The sequence below is a fragment of the Oryctolagus cuniculus genome, chromosome 11 (genome assembly GCF_964237555.1).
Source record: "Oryctolagus cuniculus chromosome 11, mOryCun1.1, whole genome shotgun sequence".
Taxonomy (NCBI): domain Eukaryota; kingdom Metazoa; phylum Chordata; class Mammalia; order Lagomorpha; family Leporidae; genus Oryctolagus; species Oryctolagus cuniculus.
Window position 1 is genome coordinate 101659978 of NC_091442.1, and position 23520 is coordinate 101683497.

Sequence of the window (23520 nt, forward strand, 5' to 3'; positions counted from 1 at the left end):
GTCTGGCTGCAGAGCCCATGAGAGTATTTCAGGCATGGAAAGCCAAGACACTGTGGCAAAAAAATGTCCTACATGAAGGATCTCTGAGTGATACCCCAGTGGAAATAAGGGGCCATCAAAGAAGTATGTACTTTGCTTTGAAGGGAGAAGAGAACTTCCACTTTGCTTATGGCCTTGCCTAAATACTAACAGAGACTGTGGACTCAAAAGGCTTCCATAGCCTGTGCAGCTCATGTCAAGAGCCTTGGGTAATCAGTGATGTCATTCATAAGAGTTTTAATTGTTAATTTAACAACAGGTGTCATTGTGCAGTAACTTCCCATGCAGGCCCTCTGTCCTCGAAGAGTTGTATCATGAGAATTAACAAAGTTGTATTAAGTAGAGGATATTCATTATATACATATTTTAAAGTTTTATTTATGTGAAAGAGTTACAGAGAGGCATAGGACTGCTTCCCGTGTTGGAGCGAGAGAGAGAGGGAGGGAGGGAGGGAGAGAGAGAAAGAGAGAGAGAGAGAGAGAGAGAGAGAGAGAGTCTTCCATCTGCTGGTTCACTCCCCAAATAGCTGCAACAGCCATTGATGTGCCGATCCGAAGCCAGGAGCTGGGAGCTTCTTCTGGGTCTCCCATGTGGGTGCAGGGCCCAAGCATTGGGTCATCTTCCACTGCTTCCCCAGACCATTAGCAGGGAACTGTATTAGAAGTGGAGCAACTGGGGCTGGCACTGTGGTACAGCGGGTTAAAGCCCTGGCCTGAAGCGCTGTCATCCCATATGGGCATCAGTTCTAGTCCCGGCTGCTCCTCTTCCTATCCAGCTCTCTGCTATGGCCTGGGATAGCAGTAAAAGATGACCCAGGTCCTTGGGCCCCTGCACCCACATGGGAGACCCGTAAGAACCTCCTACTCCTGGCTTCGGATTTCCAGTCATTGCTGCCATCTGCAGAGTGAACCAGCAGATGGAAAACCTCTCTCTGTCTCTAACTCTCTGTAACTCTGTCTTTCAAATAAATAAAATAAATCTTAAAAAAAAAAAAAAAGAAGTGGAGTGACCATATTCTTTTGCCTCATAGGTTTTAGATAAGCCTAAGTGCCCAACTCCATTGCCTGTTTCCTTAGGTGGCTCTTTGATTAATGATAAAATTTGTTCTCAAAAAAAAAAAAAAAAAAAAAGCATGTTGCAAAAATTAAAAGAAAAATAAGAGTGGAAGCAGGAGGAAGGATGGGAGGGAGGATGAGTTGGGAAGTGTCATTATGTATTTAAAACTATTAGGAGGTACATGAAATTTGTCCCATTTATATGAATAAAAAATTTAAATAAAAAACAGAAAAAAGATATAGTCATTTCAGGATGTTTTTCTCATTCCATTGATGGCTGCATAACATTTCATTATGGGATTACTGCAGTTTATTCGTTTGGTTCCATAGTTTTGGCCAGTGGGTTGTCTCCAGGGTTTTTTTGTTGTTGTTGTTATTAAAAATAAAGATGCAATGAATAGTCTTTTGTATAAAAGATTTTGTATTTTTGATTATTGGTTTTAGGCTAAATTCATAGAAGTAATATTGCTATTTTCACTGTTACTGGTACATTTGAAACTTATGAATGTGATTTCGTATATGCTGTGTTTATTCTGTAGTTGTGGAATATGGACTCACGTTTAAAGGTAGCTGATTGCCGAGGACATTTAAGTTGGGTTCATGGTGTGATGTTTTCTCCTGATGGATCATCATTTTTGACATCTTCTGATGACCAGACTATCAGGGTGAGAAATACTGAGATTGTTATTTTAAACATGTATTGATGCTGAACTAAATAGCTTACAAACTAAAAAATTGATGGACAGTATTGGGGAAAGTAAGACAGGAAATTACTAGATTCATATTCAGCCTGTTAAGTACTATTATGTGGACTGTAAGAGTCTCATTCCTTCAGCACATTTCGTTATTACCTTGGACCAGGAGCTATGAGAAGTCCAAAGAATAAACTGTATTTTGGTTAATTTAAATATATTACATTTGATTCCTCAGAATACTCTTTGACTGTTCCTCTACCTGAATTCCTACATCTGATCACTTGCTGATTTTCAGATTCTGCCCTTTTGTTTTCTACTGTTTTTTTCATTCTTACTGACCATGTTCAGGTCTTCATAACCTGTAACTTTTCATGTTGTATTAGTCTCTTCTGGAAACCTTTCTTTTCACCATGCTGTTTTTAAGCTATTTTCGTTGTGTACAATACAGTCATTCCATGTTTGTCCAAAATGGTGTCTCCATTGTCTGTCAAAGTAAGCATATGAAATATCCTTCTAGGTTTACTTTTTTTTTTTTTTAAAGATTTATTTATTTACTTGAAAGTCAGAGTTACACAGAGAGAGAAGGAAAGGCAGAGAGAGAGAGATCTTCCATCGCTGGTTCACTCCCCAGCTGGCTGCAATGGCCAGAGCTGCGCTGATCCGAAGCCAGGAGCCAGGAGTCAGGAGCTTTCTCTGGGTCTCCCACGCGGGTGCAGGGGCCCAAGGACTTGGCCCATCCTCTACTGCTTTCCTAGGCCACAACAGAGAGCTGGATTGGAAGTGGAGCAGCCAGGTCTTAAACCGGTGCCCATATGGGATGCCAGCGCTTCAGGCCAGGGATTTAACCCTCTGTGCCACAGTGCCAGCCCCTATAGGTCTACTATTAAGCTTCTCCACAGTATGGCCTATTTTGCTCCATTCTTCCAGTTTATTCCTACAGGTAACTTAAACTGGACTTGCTTGCATTTTTCAGACTCAGTAGTTCCCTGTTTCAGTGCTTTTGCTTGAGTGATTTCTTATGTTTGGCAAACTCTACTTTCCTCTATCTCTCTTTGTTGAAGTCCTAACCATTCTATAATTCCCTTTCTTGAATTCCCCATTCAGAGGAATGTCTGTATTCTTTAATGCTGTATACTTCTGTGTCAATTTCCAATGGTGTGTATCACATTCTGACTTGAAGTAGAGTGCAGATTTTCTTTACTTCTTACTTCCAACACTGCACTGGTTCCCTTATTTATACATGTTGGGTTATAAGTGAAGAGTTCATTCATCCAGGTTGGTCCCTATATAATGTTTTATACAAATTGCAGCTAAAATTTATTTAATATTTGCTATAAACCAGATATTGTACAAGTACTTTGTATGAGTATGTATTAATTTACTAAATGTTGCAGCAATCTTTGTTACCACTAATGAAACAGGCACAAAAAAATTAGGTTCAGAAGAATCAGTGCTATTTAATGTGTCAGTTTCAAGGAGTGTGAGTGAATACACAACAAAAAATGTTATTTAAAAAAGAACAAACTGTATCACTAAGCATGCTGTTATGGCATGTTTAGTGATAGACTTGATTTATCTTCTGGTGTAAGCTTTTCATCTTGTAGATGGGTGTCATACAGTTTGAGAAGCAGCTCCGGACTAAGTAGCCTGCCCAAAGTTACAATTTTAGGTAGAGCTAGGATTCATTCTGAGACATTTTGACTCCAGAGCCCAAAACTCTTTTTTTTCCTTTTTAATTAAGTTTATTTATCTGAGAGGCAGAGAGACAAGGAGAGTTAGAGAGTGAAACAGAGGGCAAGACTCAGAGACAGAGGGAAAGAGAGTAGTCCTATCTGCTGCTTCACTCCTCAAATGTGTGCAGCAGCCAGCTGAAGTTGATAGCAGGAACACCATGCAGGTCTCCCATGTGGATGGCAAGGACCCATTCATTTGAGCCATCATCCACTGACTCCTACCGTCTATGTTAGCAAGAAGCTGGAAGGATCTGGAGTTAGGTCTTGACCCCAGAAACTCTGATGCAGGATGCAGGGGTCTTAGTTAGCACCTTTAACCTTAGGACTGAATACCTACCCTTGAGCCCATAGCTGCTGCTGCTGCCTTTTTTTTTTTTTTTTTTTTAAAGATTTGTTTATTTGAGAGTCAGAGCTACAGAGAGAAGTCTTCTGTCTGTTGCTTCACTCACCGAGTGGCTGCAACAGCCAGTGAAGACCCAGGCTGAAGTCAGGAGCCAGGAGCTTCTTCCAGGTCTCCCATGTGGGTGACAGGGTTCAAGCTCATGGGCCATCTTCTACCGCGCTTCCCAGGCCCTTAGTAGGGAGCTGGATTGGAAGTAAATCAGCCGGGACATGAACCGCCACCGACACAGAATAGGCAGTGGCTTTATTTGCTATGCCACAGTGCTGGCCCTGGACCCATACCCTCCACCCCCCCTTTTTTAAAAAGATCGATTTATTTGAGAGGCAGAAAGAAAGAGGTTGGAGTGGGGAGAAAGAGAGAGAGAGAGAAAGATACCTAGATATCTTCCCATCTGCTGGTTCACCCCCCAAATGGCTGCTATGGCCGAGGCTGTGCCAGCCTGAAGCCAAGAGCCAGGAACTTCTTCCAGTCTCCCACATGGGTGTAGGGGCCTGAATACTTGGGTCATCTTCCGCTGCTTTCTCAGTTACATTAGCAGGGAGCTGGGTTGGAAGTGGAGCTGCCGGAACTTGAACCGGTGTTCATATGGGATGCTGGCACTGCAGACAGAGGCTTAACCTTCCATAACAGAGCTGGCCCCAAGCCCATAACTATTAATACTAACCACTTCTTATTGTAGAATGTATAATGAATAATAAATATTTACTCTTTTGAATATAATATAATTGAAAATTTTCTATCATCATAGGTATTTTACTTGTGAAGCATAGTATGTATCTTGCTTTAAGATATTGATATATCTTTACATTATCTCAGAGGATGGGCTGATAACAGATGGTTATTTTAGTTTCTTTATCTCTTAATCAGGTCTGGGAGACTAACAAGGTACTTAAGAACTCTGCAATAGTGTTAAAACAAGAAGTAGATGTTGTTTTTCAAGACAATGAAGTGATGGTCCTTGCGGCTGATGTAAGACATCTACAAGTGAGTATTTTTAAGCAAATAATTGAAAACATTGTTTTAGTTGAATTCATAATTCACAGTTTTTTAAAAAGATTTATTCATTTGAAAGTCAGAGTTACACAGAGAGAGAAGAGGAGGCAGAGAGAGAGGTCTTCCATCCGTTGGTTCGCTCCCTAATTGGCCACAATGACCGGAGCTGTGCTGATCCAAAGCCAGGAGCCAGAAGCTTCCTCTGGGTATCCCACATGGATGCAGAGGCCCAAAGGCTTGGGACATCCTCCACTTCTTTCCCAGGCCATAGCAGAGAGCTGGATTGGAAGTGGAGGAGCCGGGACTTGAACCGGCGCCCATATAGGATGCTGGCACTGCAGGTGGCAGCTTCACCCATTACGCCACAGTGCTGGCCCCCACAATTTTTCTTATTTCCTTTTTTTAAGCCATGGGATTATGCACAATACTAACAAGTGCCCAGCAAGCATTAGTTGAATAAATATCTAGGTTTTGAGCTGAAGTTCAGATATGCCAATATTTAGAATTAAATTAGGCAGTAACTCCTTTCGCATGTGAGTATAAAAAGGAACTTCAAAAAGTTTGTGGAAAAGTGGAATTAAAAGATAAAAATATAAATTTTGTTTCTGAACATAAGCTCCATCCAGTTCAAGACAGTTTTGTAAGTGATGATGGCAGCCATTTCATCCATTTCTAAACAACTCAGGGTATTGGGAATTTAACTATGTCAACAGTCTTTTTTACATAAATCACTAAAGAAAAATGGTGCCCTTTAAAGACAAATATATGATCACATTCCTTGATTTGCAAGATGTCTAGAAATACCATGAGGACAAACTTGAGCTTGTTTGCAATAGTGATTCAGGCATATCTGGTGGAATCTGCAAATAAGATGAGCATACTAATGGAAGTATTTTTCTTTTTTTTTTTTTTAAAGATTTATTTATTTATTTGAAAGGTAGAGTTACAGAGAGAGAGTGGGGAGACAGAGAGAGAGATCTATCTAGTTGTTCACTCCCAAATGGCCCCAACAGCCAGAGCTGTGTCAGGCTGAAGCCAGAAACCAGGAGCTTCTTTCTGGTCTCCCACATGGATGCAGGGGCCCAGGGACTTGAGCCATCTGCTGCTGCTTTTCGAGGTCCATTAACAGGGATCAAAAGTGGAACAGCCAAGACTTGAACCAGTGCCCATATGGGATGCCGGCACTTCAGGTCACAGCTTAACCTGCTGTACCACAGCACCAGCCCAGCATTTTTTCTTAAAGATTCACTTTTATTTATTTGCAAGACAGAGTGACAGAGAGGGAGAGAGAAAGATAGGGAAAGACAGAGAGAGAAAGATCTTTCATCTTCTGGTTCACTTCCCAAATGGCACAAAGCCTGGGATTGGAAGAGGCTGAAGCCTGGAGGCAGAAACTTCATTTGGGTCTCCTGTGTAGTAGCATGGACACAGGTCCCTTCAGCCATCTTTTCTTCTGCTGCTTTTCCAGGTGCAATCATAGGGATTTGGATCAGAAGCAGAGAAGCCGTGACTTGAACCAGTGTTCCTGTATAGGATGCCAGTATTGTTAAGTGGCGACTTAACCCTCTGTGCCACAACACTAGCCCAAATGGAAGTATTTTTGCAGGGGAAGGGTAATAGGGTCCTTTTTTTAAAATGTTTTTAAACACATAACTTGTCCAGACAGGATTTTAGCCCAAATGGAAGTATTTTTGTAGGGGAAGGGTAATAGGGTCTTTATATATATTTTTTTTTGGATGTTTTTAAACACATTACTTGTCCAGACATGATTTTGAAAAAAATGTTTGTTTATTTACCTTTATTTACTTGAAAGGTGGAATGATGGCATGGGGTAGGAGTGGGAAGGTATCGTTCATCCACTGGTTCACTTCCCAAATGCCTACAATGGCCAGGGTTAAGCCAGGTCAAAGCCAAGAGCAGGAATTCAGTCTGGGTCTTCTTCCACATGGGTTGCAGGGAACCCAAGTACTTGCGCTAGCATCTCTGCCTCTCAAGGTGTGCATTAGCAGGAAGCTGGATTGGAATCAGAGGTGGGACCCAGTCCCAGCACTGTTATGGGATGTAGGCTTCCCAAAAGGTGGATTAACCCACAACCTCTGCCTTGATGGAGTCTTTGAAACAACAGATGTCACTTTAAGTGAAGGAGTCTGACTCAAAAGACTTAGGTGGTAAGAGCAGAAGTTTACATACATGATGACATGTACCTGTTCATTCATTTAAGTATTTATTGAATGATTCTTAGTTTGAGAAGGAAAGGGTTGTGTAATAAAATTGGAAGAACTATATTGCTTAGGAATCCAAACAGCGCTACTCAGACTGCTCTCCCCCTGCCCTCTAACATAGTGGGACACATAAGTGGAAGTATATCTTTGTTTTTGTTTTTTCTTTTTTTGGTTGTTTTAATTTCTAAATTTTAATTCTTAATTAGTTTTTAATAGATTCAGTGTGCTTTGTAGACACAATTCTAAGAGCTTCTAAGAGCATAATGATATTCTCTCCCTCCCTCTTCTCTTCTGCTTCCCACCCTCCTTCCTTCTCCCTTCCTTGGAAGTATATCATGACCAACTGAAGAGAAAGAGTCCCAGAGATCTGTTGTTAGAGAAATGCTATTAAGTAACTTTGAGCAATAGTAAGAGAGAACAGGTGTCCTGCAGAGCATTGGTGTTCAGTATCAGGTTAGCACTGTTGTATTGATGACTCAAGTAAAATGTCATCTATCCATAAGCCCAGAGCAGGTTGTAGTGCATTGACATAGAAGTCCTGGAAGTGATGGTGGCACTGCAGATAGTGGCAGCAGGAGTAAGTATATACCTTATGAAAGGTCAGACACGAGAGACTCTTCTTGTTGGCCAGCCCAAGTAGAACAACTGAGTAGTGTAGCAGTGTAGGAGTTGTCAGCCTGTGGAGTGGAGTGGAGTGACTTGTGGCTGAGAGAGGTGTTAAGAGCTGCCGTAGAGAAGAGGGGCAAGGCATGGTTTTTATGTGAACAGTGAGGCATTCCTCCTTTCTGAGGACTGAGAAGTATAGGATTGGGAAGGACAGAAACCTGTCACAGGTGAGGGCTAATGATCCTATGAACTATTCACTGTGGTATGTTATTTTAGGTCCCTTCATTAGCTCTTAGAGCACATTATACAAGTTGAGAACCTTTTTTCCAGGTGGGCTATAGAAGTGTCTTTTTAACTTCCAGGGAAAGGAGTTAAGCAGTGATAATGTGATCTTATGCCATCTCTTTGCATTTGCTTTTTCTTGATTTGATTATCAAAGGTAGGAAGCAAGAATGTGTGTGTGAGAATGAGAGAAGATAGTGTAGTTGAGGTAGAGAGGAGAGAGAAAGCATGGACATGGAAGGCATGAGACATGACAGGAGCTTGAGACACACTGACAGAGGCTAGGAAAGAGTTTAACAAGTTCTAAAACTGAAGAGCTCAGCTTGGTGTAGTGGAGAGAACGGTGACTTCACTCATGAGACCCAAGTGCAAGTTCACATTTCATCATCAACTAGTTCTCTGATGCTGCGTGAATTGCATCACTTCTCTGAGTCTCACTTTCTTCACCTGGGAGGGCCTTTTCATCTTCAGCAGTCTATGACTTAGTTACATAGTCAAAGTAGAAGACAAATTCAGGAGACAGAGCCCTAGTTGTAAATTGTGTACGGCATGTCATAACTTGTCCTCATGTGCTGTGCGAAAGTCAGGCTAGGAGACATCCCTAAGAATGGAGTGTTCTATATTGTACAAGCTGTGCTGTACATTTAGTGTTGATTAGGGGCTCCCGATGCCCTGTATTTCTGGCATGAATTAGGATGTGGAACTGGATGTGAATTCCTCATTAACTGGGTTTAACAGTTAATTCTTCCACTTGGGGTATTTTTCATTGTAGAGTTCTTGTCAAGGTCAGTGCCCTCATACTTGTGTTTCCTTTATTAATTTCATGCACTTTTTTTCTTTTAAAGACTTATTTGTTTATTTGAAAGGCAGAGTTACAGAGTGAGAGAGAGATGACAGAAACAAAAGTCTTCTATCTGCTGGTTCACTCCCTAAATGGCTGCAATGACTGGAGCTGGGCTGATCTGAAGCCAGAATCCTAGAGCTTCTTCCAGGTCTCCCACGTGGGTGCAGGGACCCAGGCACTTGGGCCATCTTCCACTACTTTCCCAGGCCATAAGCATAGAGCTGGATCGGAAGAGGAACAGCCAGGACGTGAACCGGTGGCCATACGGGCTGCCCGTGCCGCAGGCAGAGAGTTAGCCTACTATGCCACAGCGTCGACCCCACAGCCTTTCTTTAACAGTTGTCATAACTAGGAGACTTAGAAGCCACCTAACTATAAAAGTATTTTACATCAGTGATTAAGAGAGAGTTTAGAAGATAGCTAAATTATTTAAGTGAACAAAACAATTTTTTTTAGCTCTAAGCCATCTTTTTTATTTTTCTTAAGATTTATTTTATTTATTTGACAGAGATAGATCTTCCATCTGCTGGTTCAATCCCCAAATAGTAACAACAGCTGACACGGGCCAGACAGAAGCTAGGAGCCTGGAGCTCCATGTGGGTCTCCTACAAGAGCCATCTTCCACTGCTTTCCCAAGCACATAAGCAGAGTAGTTGGGATGTCAAACGTTGCTCTGATATGGATGCCAGTGTCCCAGGCCTCCACGTGATGGCTTAACTTGCTGCAACTCAGCAGCAGCCCTTATTATTTTTTAAGGTCTTAAAAGAGTTCTTGAAATTGATTCTTGAGAGAAGGAACATCCTCAGCTTTGGGTTGTGACACCAGGAGAGAGGTATCTGATAATTGATTTAAGATTGAAAAATATTTTCCAGGTCATGTATTTTGATTGAGTGGTAGACGTGTCTATTTGTAGGATTAAAAAAATTATCAATGGCACAGATTATGAAATTGAGTAATCTTCGTTTAAGGATTACAGATCTAGCCACACACACTGTACTTTTGAGGGTAGGTATTTGGCCTAGCGGTTGAGATAGCGGTTACGACCCCTGTGTTCCTCATCAATATGTCTGCATTCAGTGGTGTATCTGGCTTCTGATTGCAGCTTCCTGTTTATGTGGACCCCAGTTGGCAGCCATGGTGGCTCAGATAATTGGGAGCCTGTCTCCTATGTGGGAGACCTGGATTGAATTACCAGCTTCTGGTTTTGGCCTTGGCATTAGCCCAATCCCGGGTTATTGTGGGCATTTAGAGTGTGAACCAGAGGATGAGAGCTATTTCTGTCTTTTTGTCACTCAAATAAATAAATAAAATTTTAAAAATGATGCTTTTGGTTTCTTTTCCAGTACCCCCTCCCAACAGAAAATAATTTTAATGTATGCTGTTTTGTTAGTAATTTGGAGGTTAGACAGCGCATTTTTATTTGCATTTATCTTTTTATGTAATGTCTGCTGCATTCCTGTTTTACCAACCCTCTTGAAAGATTCCAGAAGAGTATATTTTAACAAATGATAGCCCTATTGAAAATGGGCTTTGTGATGAAGTGGAAAACAGGGTGTGGAGCTAGCTGTGGGATTATGAATCAGGCAGATGTGTCTCAGGTGGTGGGCACAGCAGCTGCTTTTTAGACCTTTTACAGCTTGTTTTATTTTATGAAAATGCATTTGAATCACAAAAGTGAAATGAAATGAAAGCATGAAGTGCTAAATGCAGCTGCCGAGACTAGGCTAGGGCTTTTGTTGCTCCCCTGGGAGCTATGTTGGTGATTTTCTGTGGTTTATTTTACTTTTCCCATTGAAGCCTTTGTTTTGAAGAACAAAAACTGCTCTTACAGTGTAATAACTGATTGTGCCTTATTTTTCATTAGCTCATTAATGGAAAAACAGGTCAGATTGATTACCGGACTGAAGCTCAAGTTAGCTGCTGTTGCTTAAGTCCTCATCTTCAGTACATTGCATTTGGAGATGAAGATGGAACCATTGAGGTATTCAAAACTAGTCTCCAGTCTTACTGTGCAGTACAGTTATTTATTTAAAATTAATTACAAATGGCTGGCATTGTATACTTATATACTAAACAAATCTTTCTATCCATCTGGTATTTTTCAGATTGCCTTTACTGCTGTTTATCATGCTTTTTGTCTTTGTGGCTTCTTTTTTGTTTGTTTTTTTATTCTCTACCTAGTTGTTATCCTATTCTCGATGTATATCAAACAGTGTCTATCAGTGATCAATGCAAAGAGCATTTTGTAAGTTGTTTCCATTTTAGTACTGACAGGGCTCACTGAGAATATCAGTGCTTGTCCACCAGTCCTTGCTGTTCTACTTTTGGTGTTAGAAGTACACCTACTCGGGGCTGGCCCTGTGGTGTAGTAAGCTGAGCCTCTACCCGCGGCGCCAGCATCCCATATGGGATCCAGTTTGTGTGTCCCAGCTGCTCCTCTTCCAATCCAACTCTCTGCTGTCACCTGGGAAAACAATAGAAAATGACCCAAGTGCTTGGGCCCCTGCAGCCATGTGGGAGACCTGGAAGAAATTCCTGGCTCCTAGCTTTGGATCAGCTTAGCTCCGGTCATTGCAGCCATTTGGGGAGTAAACCAGCGGATGGAAGACCTTTATAAAAAAATAAAAAGAGTATTAAAAAAAAGTACACCTGTTAACCACCTCAATTCCTTAACTTATCTAACAAGACTAAATAAGTAAAAGTGGAATCAGGTGTAAGACATAAAAAGGAAGTATAATAAAAGCCATCCTGGATAAAAGTGCTATTTTTATCACAAATAAAATTCATCATTAAAACAGATTTTTCTCTATATGATAGTCTTTCAAAGAACATAGTTCCTACTTTCACTTTTTCTCACATAGGCTTTTGGGAATTATTTCTTTATTAATTTTGGCACTAGCTATATTTATTTTACTTTGGATTCATTTTCTTTTTTTTTTTTTTTTTAAGATTTATTTTATTTATTTGAAAGAGGTACAGAGAGAGGCAGAGACAGAGAGAGAGGTCTTCCATCCACTGGTTCATCCCCAGATGGCTACAATGGCTGGAGCCACGCTGATCCGAAGCCAGGAGCCAGGAGCTTCTTCAGGGTCTCCCCACATGGGTGCAGGAGCCCAAAGACTTGGGCCATCTTCCACTGTTTTCCCAGGCCATAGCAGAGAGCTGGATCAGAAGAGGAGCAGCCGGGGCTAGAACCGGTGCCCATATGGGGTGTCAGCGCTTCAGGCCAGGGCTTTAACCTGCTATGCCCCCGGATTCATTTTCATAATGAGTTACGAAAATATTCTGTAGTCCATATTGCCTCACAGAGAGGAGGCTGTGTACTTATACACAGAGTAGAGACAAACATTTTGAAAAGTGATCTTAATATATTTGCTGTGGCCATTGTAGCATGGATTCAGAGTAAAGGTTTTGTTTTTCTTCATTATTTTTATTTAAAATATCATTTATTTTAGAGGCAGAGAGAGAGAGAGAGACAGTGACAGAGTTGCTATCCCCTGGATCACTGCTCAAATGCCCATAAGGGCTGGGGCTGGGCCAGGTTGAAGCTTGGGGCTGGGAACTCCATTCACGTTTCCCATGTGAGTGGCGGGGACCTAGTCATTTGAAACTGCACCTGCTGCCTCTCAGGGTATGTTTTAGCAGTAAGTTTAAACAGGGAACTCGAACCCAAGCACTGTGATACAGGATGCAGACATCCTAACAGGTGACTTAATTGCTAGGTCAAATGACTGCTCCCATTTTTTTGTTCATTATTGTGAAAAATTTGTTAAGATGGGCAGAGAAAAGTGTATTATGGGTGTTTGTTAAGCAAAGGATTATTGTACAACTGAACCTTAGTGTTTTCCTTTCAGTTTCTTTTCTTAAGCTGTTGTATATTATTTATTCTTAAAGGGCCTTGTTGCCAAGTTAGTACCATATTTTTTTTGTTTTACCATAAATATCTTTTAAAAAAAAAGCTTAGTTTTTAGAAACAACTCACAAAACACACCTGTGCTCCATCCACATCCTTAACTTTTCAAATAATATAAATAAAATATAATGAACCATGTGAAATCACTAAGAATTGACTGCTTTCAGCTTATAAAATGGAAATTTCTTATGATTCAGCCAAGTATAATAAGAAAATAATAATGGCACCTATTATTAGGTGTTTATTGAACATGATCCTTACACTGAATTTTAACATCCTGGATGTTAGGTATTTATTATTCCTGTTTGACACTGTCTGGACTCTTTAACTTCCACAACTTTCATAAAATCAGTAAGTGGCAGAGCTAGGCTTCAAGTCTTACAGTCTCCTCATAGGAATTGTGAGGCTGTCCACTCTGCACATCTAGGAAAGCCTCATTCATAAGATTCCTCTTTTCTGAGGAGACTTTCAGAAGTGGTCTAGGTTTGAATTTCTGAACCCCATTTTAGCATAATCTGTATTTCCTTGAGTATATTATAATTTGGGGAAAGCAACCACATTTACTATTTTTTTTAGAGAGGGTGCACTATGATAGTCTTTTTGATGTAAGTCATTATTTTTTGAGTTTCTGTCACTACTTTCTTAGTCTCTACACTTGGCAAACGTGTACTAGTTTTTAGCCCTTGTCAGACTTCTCATTGAACTGCCCTGGCCTTCTCATGTCTTTTCCTCTACCTGCCTGCCTTGTCATCCTTTGTCTTTCCTTGTCTCAATTGCTTCACGAAGAGCTTGGCTTGTCTCAGCCAAGATCTTTTCCTTTTTCCTTTCTCATCCATTTTAAATGTCATTTTCTTTTTGGAAGCTGAGCCCAGACTGCCACTTACTTGAGGAATTGGGTAGTTGAGTACTCAGAAGGACTACTGGTTCCTACTGCCTCTAGTCATTCTAGTGAGTGCTTTATGTTAGTGTGTATGTGTACGTGTGTGTGTGTGTGTGTGTGTGTGTGTGTTATTTGTTAGTGTGCTTTTAGTTAAGCTGAAAGCACCATGCATTGGAAACTGTAAAGCCTTCTGTGCTCTAATTTTAGTTTAATATCTCTGGGGTATAATTGCTTAATTTCTTTGTATTAATTTTCGGTGGTTTTCTTACTTTGTGAAGATTTTAGAACTTCTAAACAGCAGAATCTTCCAGTCCAGGATTGGGCACAAGAAAACTGTACGGCATATTCAGTTCACAGCTGATGGGAAGACTCTGATTTCAAGTTCTGATGATTCTGCAATTCAGGTGAGAGGGAAGATAGCCTCCTGATATACGTCATGCTGACCATAGCAGAGAAACACTCTGATTGTACCTTAAATCTGGTGTGCATTTTAAATATATTACCTTGGGCATACATTCAGATTATGCATATGGGCTTAGATGAAATTTGTTTGTGTTTTGTGTTTTTCTGTGGGTGAGGCAGGTACTCTGACTTAAAACCCTCTATAGGAAAGCTGTTTATTTTGAAAATCAAGGCATTCATTTGAATGCCTGAGTATTTAGATTTGTGTTAACAGGTGATCTTTTGGTCACATTTATATAATTTCTCTCTATTTTTCTTTATAACAGAAAATCTGCTTGAGTAATTTTATTTTATTTTTATTTATTTATTTTTTTAAAGATTTATTTTATTTCTTTGAAAGAGTTACAAAGATAGGTGGCGACAGAGAGAGAGGTCTTCCATCCATTTGTTCACTCCCCAGATGGCCACAATGGCTGAAGCCAGGAGACAGCAGCTTCTTCCTGGTCTCCCACACAGATGCAGGGGCCCAAGGACCTGGGCCATCTTCCACTGCTTTCCCAGGCCATAGCAGAGAGCTGGATTGGAAGAGGAGCAGCCGGGACTACAACTCACACCCATATGGGATGCCGGCACTTCAGGCTAGGGCGTTAATCCACTGTGCCACAGCGCCGCCCTATTTTTTCTTTTTAAGAATAAAATGTTTATCATAGGAATGAAATGTTTATCATAGTATGAAAAAGAGAATAGTTTGCCATAATTAAGGTTTATGGATATGGAATCTAAGGCTTTATCATATATTCTTTAAAAATTATTTACTGCTTTTTTTTTAAGATTTATTTTATTTATTTGAGAGTTACAGAGAGAGGTAGAGACAGAGAGAGAAATCTTCCATCTGCCGGTTCACTCCCTGGATGGCTGCATGGCTGGGGCTCGGCTGGGCTGAAGCCAGGAGTCGGGAGCTTCTTCCGGGTCTCCTGTGTGGATGGCAGGGGCCCAAGCATTTAGGCCATCTACTGCTTTTCCCAGGCCATCAGTAGGGAGCTGGATTGAGAGTGGAGCAGTGGGGACATGAACTAGCTCTTATATGGCATTGCAGGTGGCAGCTTTACCCACCATGCCACAATGCCACAATGCCAGCCCTTGGCCTTTTATTTTAAGGGCCTCCTTAGCTGTGTAGTGATCATTGACTTCAGACCTGGTTATCAAAAGATTGATTGAAAACCCTGTGTGTTGGGGGCCGGTGCCGTGGCTCACTTGGCTAATCCTCCGCCTGTGGCGCCGGCATCCCATATGGGCACCAGGTTCTAGCTCCTCTTCCAGTCCAGCTCTCTGCTGTGGCCCTGGAGGGCAGTGGAGGATGGCCCAAGTGCTTGGGCCCCTGCGCCCGTGAGGGAGACCAGGAAGAAGCACCTGACTCCGGCTTCAGATCGGCGTAGCTCTGCCTGTAGCGGCCATTTGGGGGGTGAACCAATGGAAAGAAGACCTTTCTCTCTGTCTCTCTCTCAGTGTCTAACTCTGTCAGATTAAAAACAAATAAACAAACAAAAAAATCCTGTATATTGATGGAGACCTTCTCTGAGAGGTGATCTGGGTAAAGAGCCATTCTGTGTAACTTTGGGTCAATTTGTTTGAGATAAGAATACCTCTATGAGTTACCTAGAGAAGAATCTTGTCTCCTGTCTGGAGGATAAATCTGTCTGACAGATTCTCAGAGTTCAGAGAGGGAAGAGAACTGGGAGTAGAGGTTGGATCTCAACATTTAAGATGTAAATCTTCACTTGATCTCCTGTTCCCAAAACTGTAATTTTACTGTAAATTGTTTTGGTGCTCTTTAATCCAGAAATTCTGCTGTTGGCTTTCCCTGTTTGTAGGAGCATTGTTCTGTACTTTATTCCTTTTTCATTTTCTCATAGTTAACTTAGGGATTTTGCAATGATTTTATGATTCTTTTCTTTCTGTGTTTTTTTTTTTTTTTTTTTTTTTTTTTTTAATAACATGCAATCAGTTTTCCTGAGCTCTTTGCAGGAGTGAGGATGTCCGTCATTTCTAGCTTCACAGCTCCATAGCTCCTTCTCTTATTGTTTTTATAAAGCATTAGAAACACCATCTTGTTTGGTGAGGTATCTGCACCATCATTTATTGGATCTTCTCTTTCCTTTGTTGCCATCGTTGCTGGTTTACATTTAGATGCTATTCTCACTGATTTCTTCTCATTGTACAATGAATTCTCTTAGTTAATTCTGATAATTTACAGAGCCCTCTGGATTGTGCAACAGTCTTCTGGCACTCAATTTCTGCTGTTCTTTTCTAGTTGGTCCACTGCACTGTCCAGTGAATGCCAGTGGGCTGTTTGGGGATTCTCTGCTTCTTACCAAACACTTGCTGTTAACCAGTTTTCTGTTCCCATCCACTTGTATCGGGGATTTATGGGAATACTTTGTCCCTTAACATGATCTTGTTGGACATGTTTGTGAACTTTTGGTTTAGCTATTCTAGTTGCTGTGTCTATTTTTAATGGAGAGCTCTAGGGAGATTGAAATGTACCTGTACTGCTGCTGTTTTCCTACAACCCCTAACACTTCTGTTCTTAGGTCCCCTTCAGTCTCACCTCTGGATGTTCCTAGTATGTCCAAGTCATGAATGTTTTGGGAACTTTTACTCTCAATTTTGTTGCTTTTGACTTTCTTTAACACTTTTAGATTCTGATTTCTTGGTTCTGTGAGTCAGTTACCATTCTCCTGCTTCCTAGCTCCCAACATTTTGCTGTTATCTCTTCTCCCATTTTTTTTTTTTTTTTTTTTGACAGGCAGAGTGGACAGTGAGAGAGAGAGACAGAGAGAAAGGTCTTCCTTTTTGCCATTGGTTCATCCTCCAATGGCCGCTGTGGCCGACGCACCGCGCTGATCCGATGGCAGGAGCCAGGTACTTATCCTGGTCTCCCATGGGGTGCAGGGCCCAAGCACTTGGGCCATCCTCCACTGCACTCCCTGGCCACAGCAGAGAGCTGGCCTGGAAGAGGGGCAACTGGGACAGAATCCGGCGCCCCGACCGGGACTAGAACCCGGTGTGCCGGCACCGCAAGGCAGAGGATTAGCCTAGTGAGCCGCGGTGCCGGCCTCTCCCATGTTTTTTTAAAAACTTTATTTAATAAATATAAATTTCAAAATTACAACTTTTGGATTATAGCAGTTTTCCCCCCCATAACCCTCTCCCATTCTCTTGACTTGACATTTTAGTAGTTTCAGAAAAGAAGATAAATGTGTATCTTCAACAGATGTTAGGATATTCTTTTATTTAGTGTAAATCTTTCTTCTAGTGACAATAATTAATTGTGCTATTACATACTGTTTTAGAAAAAAAATATCTCTTTATGTTATCTCTTTGTGGGTCCTGTGAAAGGTATATGTTTGGAATAAAATTTGGCAGGGCCAGTGTTGTAGCCTAGTGGATAAAGCTGCTGCCTACAGTGCTGGCATCCCATATGGGCGTCGGTTCAAGTCTTGGCGCCTTCACTTCTGATCCAGCTCTCTGTTATGGCCTGGGAAGGCAGATGAAGATGGCCCAAGTCTTTGGGCCCCTGCACCCACATGGGAGACCCGGAAGAAGCTCCTGTCCCCTAGCTTTGGATATCAGCACAGCTCTGGCTGTTGCGGCTAATTGGGGAGTGAACTGCGGATGGAAGACACTCTCTCTCTGCCTCTCATTCTCTCTCTGTGTAACTCTGTCTCTCAAAATAAATAAATAAATCTTAAAAAAAAATTTTCCTTCAGTGCAGAACTTATTAATTATGGGCTTCCATAATAGTACTTCATTAAACTCAGTGTAATAGCCACATTTCTTCCTATCCAGATGTCTTTGAAATGGGTGAGACTAATCTGTATCTGATGAAATTCTGTTGAGATGTTGTATACCATATAATCTTTCTTTCTTTTTTTTTTTTTTTAAGATTTATTTTATTTATTTGAAAGAGTTACAGAGAGATGTAGAGACAGAGAGAGAGGTCTTCCATCCTCTGGTTCACTCCACAGATGGCTGCAATGACTGGAGCTGAGCCGATCTGAAGCCAGGAGCCAGGAGCTTCCTCCGGGTCTCCCAAGTGGGTGCAGGGGCTCAAGGACCTGGGTCATCTTTTTCTGCTTTCCCAGGCCACAGCAGAGAGCTGGATCAGAAGAGGAGCAGCCAGGACTAGAACCCACTGCGCCACAGTGCTGGCCCCCATATAGCCTTTCTGTCAAAACTTAAATTCATAAGATTTTATGACCTGCTTGAAGATTTCAAATATTCTCAGATGGAGGGAGAAATAATTTCTAGAAATAATTTTTGAATAAAAATCCATTTTTAAAGTATAAATTAAGTTGTTTTTCATTCTATTTTCTGTGTTCTGCTCAATATTTTTTACATTTACAATGTTTTAATGAGTACACATTGATATAATGCAACTCTTGAATGATATATCCAATAAGTAACTGGTTGGATTTTGTTTCAGTTTTTTAATTTTTTTAAAAAAAGATTTATTTATTTGAAAGAGTTACAGAGAGAGGAGAAGAGACAGAGAGACAGATCTTCCATCTGGTTCACTCCCCAAGTGGCTACACCAGCCAGAGCTGAGCCTGGCTAAAGCCAGGAGCTTCACCTGAGTCTACCATGTAGGTGGCAGGGTGTCAAACATCTGAGCCATCCTCTGCTGCTTTTCCCACGCCATTAGCAGGGAGCTGGAGCTGAAGTGGAGCAGCTGAGACACGAACTTGTGACTGTATGGGATGTCAGCATCACATTCAGTGGCTTTACTCTCCATGCTGACCCTTTTAATGTTTTTAATAAATGACTGAATGGAAATTTGTTTTAATCATTTTGTATCCTCAGTGCCTTGTATGTTCAGTAAATCTTTGTTGAACTGAAGGTATTGTCAAAGTTAAAGCACTTTGAGTTATGAAAATTGAGGTCTCCCTTTGTAGTTTTTGGTCCTTTACCTTTAAGTAAATAAAGCGCAAGTATTAGTCATGTTCACCTGAGCCAATATATAAGGCTTTATTGATTCTTACAGGCCTAAGAAATTTCTTTAAAAAATTTAAATCCTCTTTATATAACTGAAAAATGTGTACAGAATATATATATCATTGCAACAATGTATATTGCAAAACAAAGGTAAATGTATTCCCAAACTCAGCTTCGTATTTGTTGAATGCAGTTGAAAGTTTAGCTGTTATCTGAAAGTGATTCAATTAACACAGTATATTTGAGGCCAGCAACAAAAGTATCACTCTCGTTGCCTTGTTGGAAAGCTTCTGTAACAAAAGCTGTGAAGGTCGTTCTTTTTTTTTTTTTTTTTTTTTTTTTTTTTAACTTTTATTTAATGAATATACGTTTCCAAAGTACGAATAATGGATTACTATGGCTTCCCCCCCATACCGTCCCTCCCACCCACAACCCTCCCCTTTCCCACTCCCTCTCCCCTTCCATTCACATCAAGATTCATTTTCGATTATCTTAATATACAGAAGATCAGCTTAGTATACCTTAAGTAAGGATTTCAACAGTTTGCTCCCACACAGAAACATAAAGTGAAAAATAATAGATGATTTTTTTTAATGAAGATGAAATCAGATCAGACCTATTGTCATGTTTAATCCCAGTGAGAGTCAAGTTGGGAGTTGATAGTTTCTTTTCTTTTCTTTTTTTTTTTTTTTTTTTTTTTTTTTTTTTTTTTTTTTTTTTTTTTACAGAGGATCAGTTTAGTATGCATTAAGTAAAGATTTCAACAGTTTGCACCCCCATAGAAACACAAAGTGAAATATATTATTTGAGTACTCGTTATAGCATTAAATCTCAATGCACAGCACATTAAGGACAGAGATCCTACATGAGGAGTAAGTGCACAGTGACTCCTGTTGTTGACTTTACCAATTGACACTCCTGTCTATGGCATCAGTAATCTCCCTATGCTCCAGTCATGAGTTTCCAAGGCTATGGAAGCCCTCTGAGTTCTGTAACAAAAGCTGTGAAGGTCGTTCTTAATATCCTTTACTGATTGTCAAATTCTTTGTTACATTTGTTCACAAAAGCTGGCTTCTTGGTATGTAGGACAGCAGTAAGAATGAACACTGAATTGAACACAGCTAGGGTTGGCAATGTCTGTCAACCAGGAAGGGTTGTCAAGAGTAGCCACTGATGCTCTAGCCCAGTAAATCCTGGAAGATGGGAAAAGGGAGCTAGAAAGTTCCTGGTGGAAGTGGTCTAGGGTGTGTTATGCTTAATCACACAGATTTTCTGGTATGATTTGGGAAGCCAGAAAAGCCTCTTTCCCTTCCTTCCCTCAGCATTTATCATTGGGTTTTTAAAATACTCAAAATTCTAATACATTCTCTTTAGAATTACTCACTTCCAATTTTCTAAAATCTCCTTGCTTGCATATAAGCTAGTGTGCTTCTGATGTCCTGCCTCTGTGAGTGAGCACTCAGAAGATAAGGAGAGATCTGAGAGCTTTGCCATGTTGGAGAGAGTGACTGCTAAATGCACTGGATAAAGAGTAAAGAAAGGGTAATAAAAGGTGTCATTCTTGTACAATTTTGTAGGAGCCTAGTAGGAAAAGGCTTAAAGACGTTTCTACTGTTTAATCTTCACCAATCAGAAACTAGACCCAGAATATCACTGATTGGCATACCTTTGCTAGGGGCTCACTTTTCTATGTCTTTATTTTTTTGGAGACTGCCTTTGGGCCCTTTGGGGTGTTTCTCTAAATACCTTCCGAGCCTTTTTGCTCTACTGTTACTTCTGCATATCCTGTGCTTCAGTTAGGTTGAACCCTGAGCTAGGTGCCTATTGTCTTTTCACATTTTCCCATCTTGTACTTTGACACCAGCATTGATTACCTTTGTTTGAGTTGCCCTTCTCGGTTTATGAATCATACTTCCAACCCATTCCTCAGGTACTCTAAATGCGCCGTCTCCACCAAATCTTCCCTGAGGAATTGCTTTTTTGATTTCCCCAAAATTTTATCTCTGTTATTAATATCTTCTAATTATAGATTTTTTAATGGTAGGACATTTTCTTTGCTAGATTCTTAGGGTTTCTAATGCTAGATTTTTGTTTGATCCATATTTGTCTTACATATTGGTGCTAAATATTTGGTAAATAAGTTAATTTGAAGTCAAGAATTAGTAAGACTAATTATAAACGCTTTAATGTAGTAATTAAGAGAAATTCTTTAAATAGACTTGGCATAGAAGTGATTTCTGTTCACTCATGTGTCTCAGATATGCTTGTGTGCTATTTTGTGCCAGTTACTCATTATTTCAATCTCCTGCCTCTACTGGTGTCCTAAAGCTCCATATGAGAATGAATGCTCTCTCTCTCCTGTCATTTTGAGGACTGCTTTAAGTGGGTAGCTAAGATCTGTGATCTCTGAAGTGTAGAAATGACCTGATTTTAAACTGCTTTGGTCAGCTGACCTTCCCAGGCGATAGGGCTGGCTTTGTTGGAGCCAGAATCTGCAGACTTATCCAGCTTGAAGGTTCAGAAATCTGTGATTTGGGATTTGGATAATTTTCTCTGGAAAATTTAATCAAATGGTGACCTCATGGGCATATTGTTGCTTTCCCGATCTTCTGGTAATTAACTGTTCTCTAAGCAATTGAAAAAACAAATTTTATTTAGAAAGAAAAATATTTTACTTTGCCCTTTTAGTCAAGTTAATTATCCCCAGCTTTTCTGTTTATAAGTTGTGGACACCATAAACTTCCTTGTCATGCATCGTTGTTTTTTCTGAAATGCCATGTGGATAAAAGACCTCAGATGAGACAGTCCATACTTTCCCAGCCTCCCATTGGAATGTTACTTGGGGAGGATTATAACAGATTTATTTCTTTGACATTCAGGTATGGAATTGGCAGACAGATGAATATGTCTTCCTTCAAGCCCATCAGGAAACTGTGACGGATTTTAGGCTCTTGAAAAATTCAAGACTACTTTCTTGGTCATTTGATGGAACAGTTAAGGTAATTTGAAGCTCAGATTTGTTTTGTTAAAAAGTATTCTGATATTGTAATAATTATATTGTGGCAACCAAAAGCACATGGATGTTAGTGATTACCTGGATTTAAATCTTTTAATTTTTCATGCCTGTTTTCTGTTTACTGTGGTCTCCTATGACTGTTCTGTGTTTATGAGCATTTATACAAAAGGATACTTAAAGAGATCAAAACAGCCAGTGTGCTAAAGCCCTTGTTTTCCAAATTTGTTTTATAACTGATTATGCTCTTTTATATGAACTATACTTAAAAATGTCAACTTTTTTATTTCAGAATTTTAGAAAAAATTTACCTAAGTTACATGAATTTCATATATAAAGATTTAGGAACATAGTAATACTTCCCATCCTTACCCTCCCTCCTGCCTACGCTCCAACCCTTCTTCCTCTTCCCTCTTCCATTCTTACTCTTAATTTTTACAAAGATCTATTTTCAGTTTACTTAATGATCATATAGTTAACCCTGTACTAAGTAAGAGTCCAATAAATAGTATGAAGAAACAAAACACTGTTCTTCAATGGAAGAGACAAGGGCTGTAAACAAGCATTGAATCTCAAAATGTGCATTTCACTAGAATACATTAAAAAATGTCAACTTCTAAATTTTTTTTAAGGTATGGAATATTATTACTGGAAGAATAGAAAAAGACTTTGTCTGTCACCAGGCCACTGTACTTTCTTGTGATATTTCTCCTGATGCAACCAAGTTTTCATCTACCTCAGCTGATAAGACTGCAAAGGTAGGTCAGTCAATTGAAATGTCTGAAACTTAGTGTTGTTTATGTTATGAATTCAAATAATGTACCAAACAGAATAGTAACAGTTTCTGCATGTCTGTATATTTTGTGAGCATTTGGTGGATGCTCATTGGCATTTATTTGGGGTCAAATCGATTAAATGAATGACATTGAGGATTTCTGATTTCTCTGTATGGATTAAATTTTTGCCTATGACTAATCAAATGGAGTCTCTACTGCATATTATAGATAATTAAAATCATTGGAAGAAATTTTGTAATTAATTAAACATCCACAGGGAATTTCTATACAGTTGTATGTTGGTGCTTATAAATATCACATTCTAGTGACTGCTGGTTAGTTAACGTTGAGTACTCCATTCTCTTCTTTTTTATCCACCTTTGTTTTTTTGTTTTTGTTTTTATTTATTTATTTTTTATTTTTTTTGACAGGCAGAGTGGACAGTGAGAGAGACAGAGAGAAAGGTCTTCCTTTGCCATTTGTTCACCCTCCAATGGCCGCCGCGGCCGGCACGCTGCGGCCAGCGCACCGCGCCGATCCGATGGCAGGAGCCAGGTACTTTTCCTGGTCTCCCATGGGGTGCAGGGCCCAAGCACTTGGGCCATCCTCCACTGCACTCCCTGGCCACAGCAGAGAGCTGGCCTGGAAGAGGGGCAACTGGGACAGAAT

General features: G+C 40.3%; 1 protein-coding gene across 4 annotated transcripts in view; it reads left to right on the top strand.

The window, feature by feature from the left end:
• APAF1 (apoptotic peptidase activating factor 1) overlaps nucleotides 1-23520 on the top strand; it is a 123168-nt gene that overhangs the window by 89605 nt on the left and 10043 nt on the right. For all 4 annotated transcript variants that reach the window (XM_070052732.1, XM_070052733.1, XM_070052734.1 and 1 more), the window contains exons 19-24: nucleotides 1634-1759; nucleotides 4793-4909; nucleotides 10737-10853; nucleotides 13944-14069; nucleotides 21942-22061; nucleotides 22708-22833. In XM_070052732.1, coding sequence (XP_069908833.1) covers nucleotides 1634-1759; nucleotides 4793-4909; nucleotides 10737-10853; nucleotides 13944-14069; nucleotides 21942-22061; nucleotides 22708-22833 — 732 coding nt within the window. The remainder of the gene's footprint in view (nucleotides 1-1633; nucleotides 1760-4792; nucleotides 4910-10736; nucleotides 10854-13943; nucleotides 14070-21941; nucleotides 22062-22707; nucleotides 22834-23520) is intronic.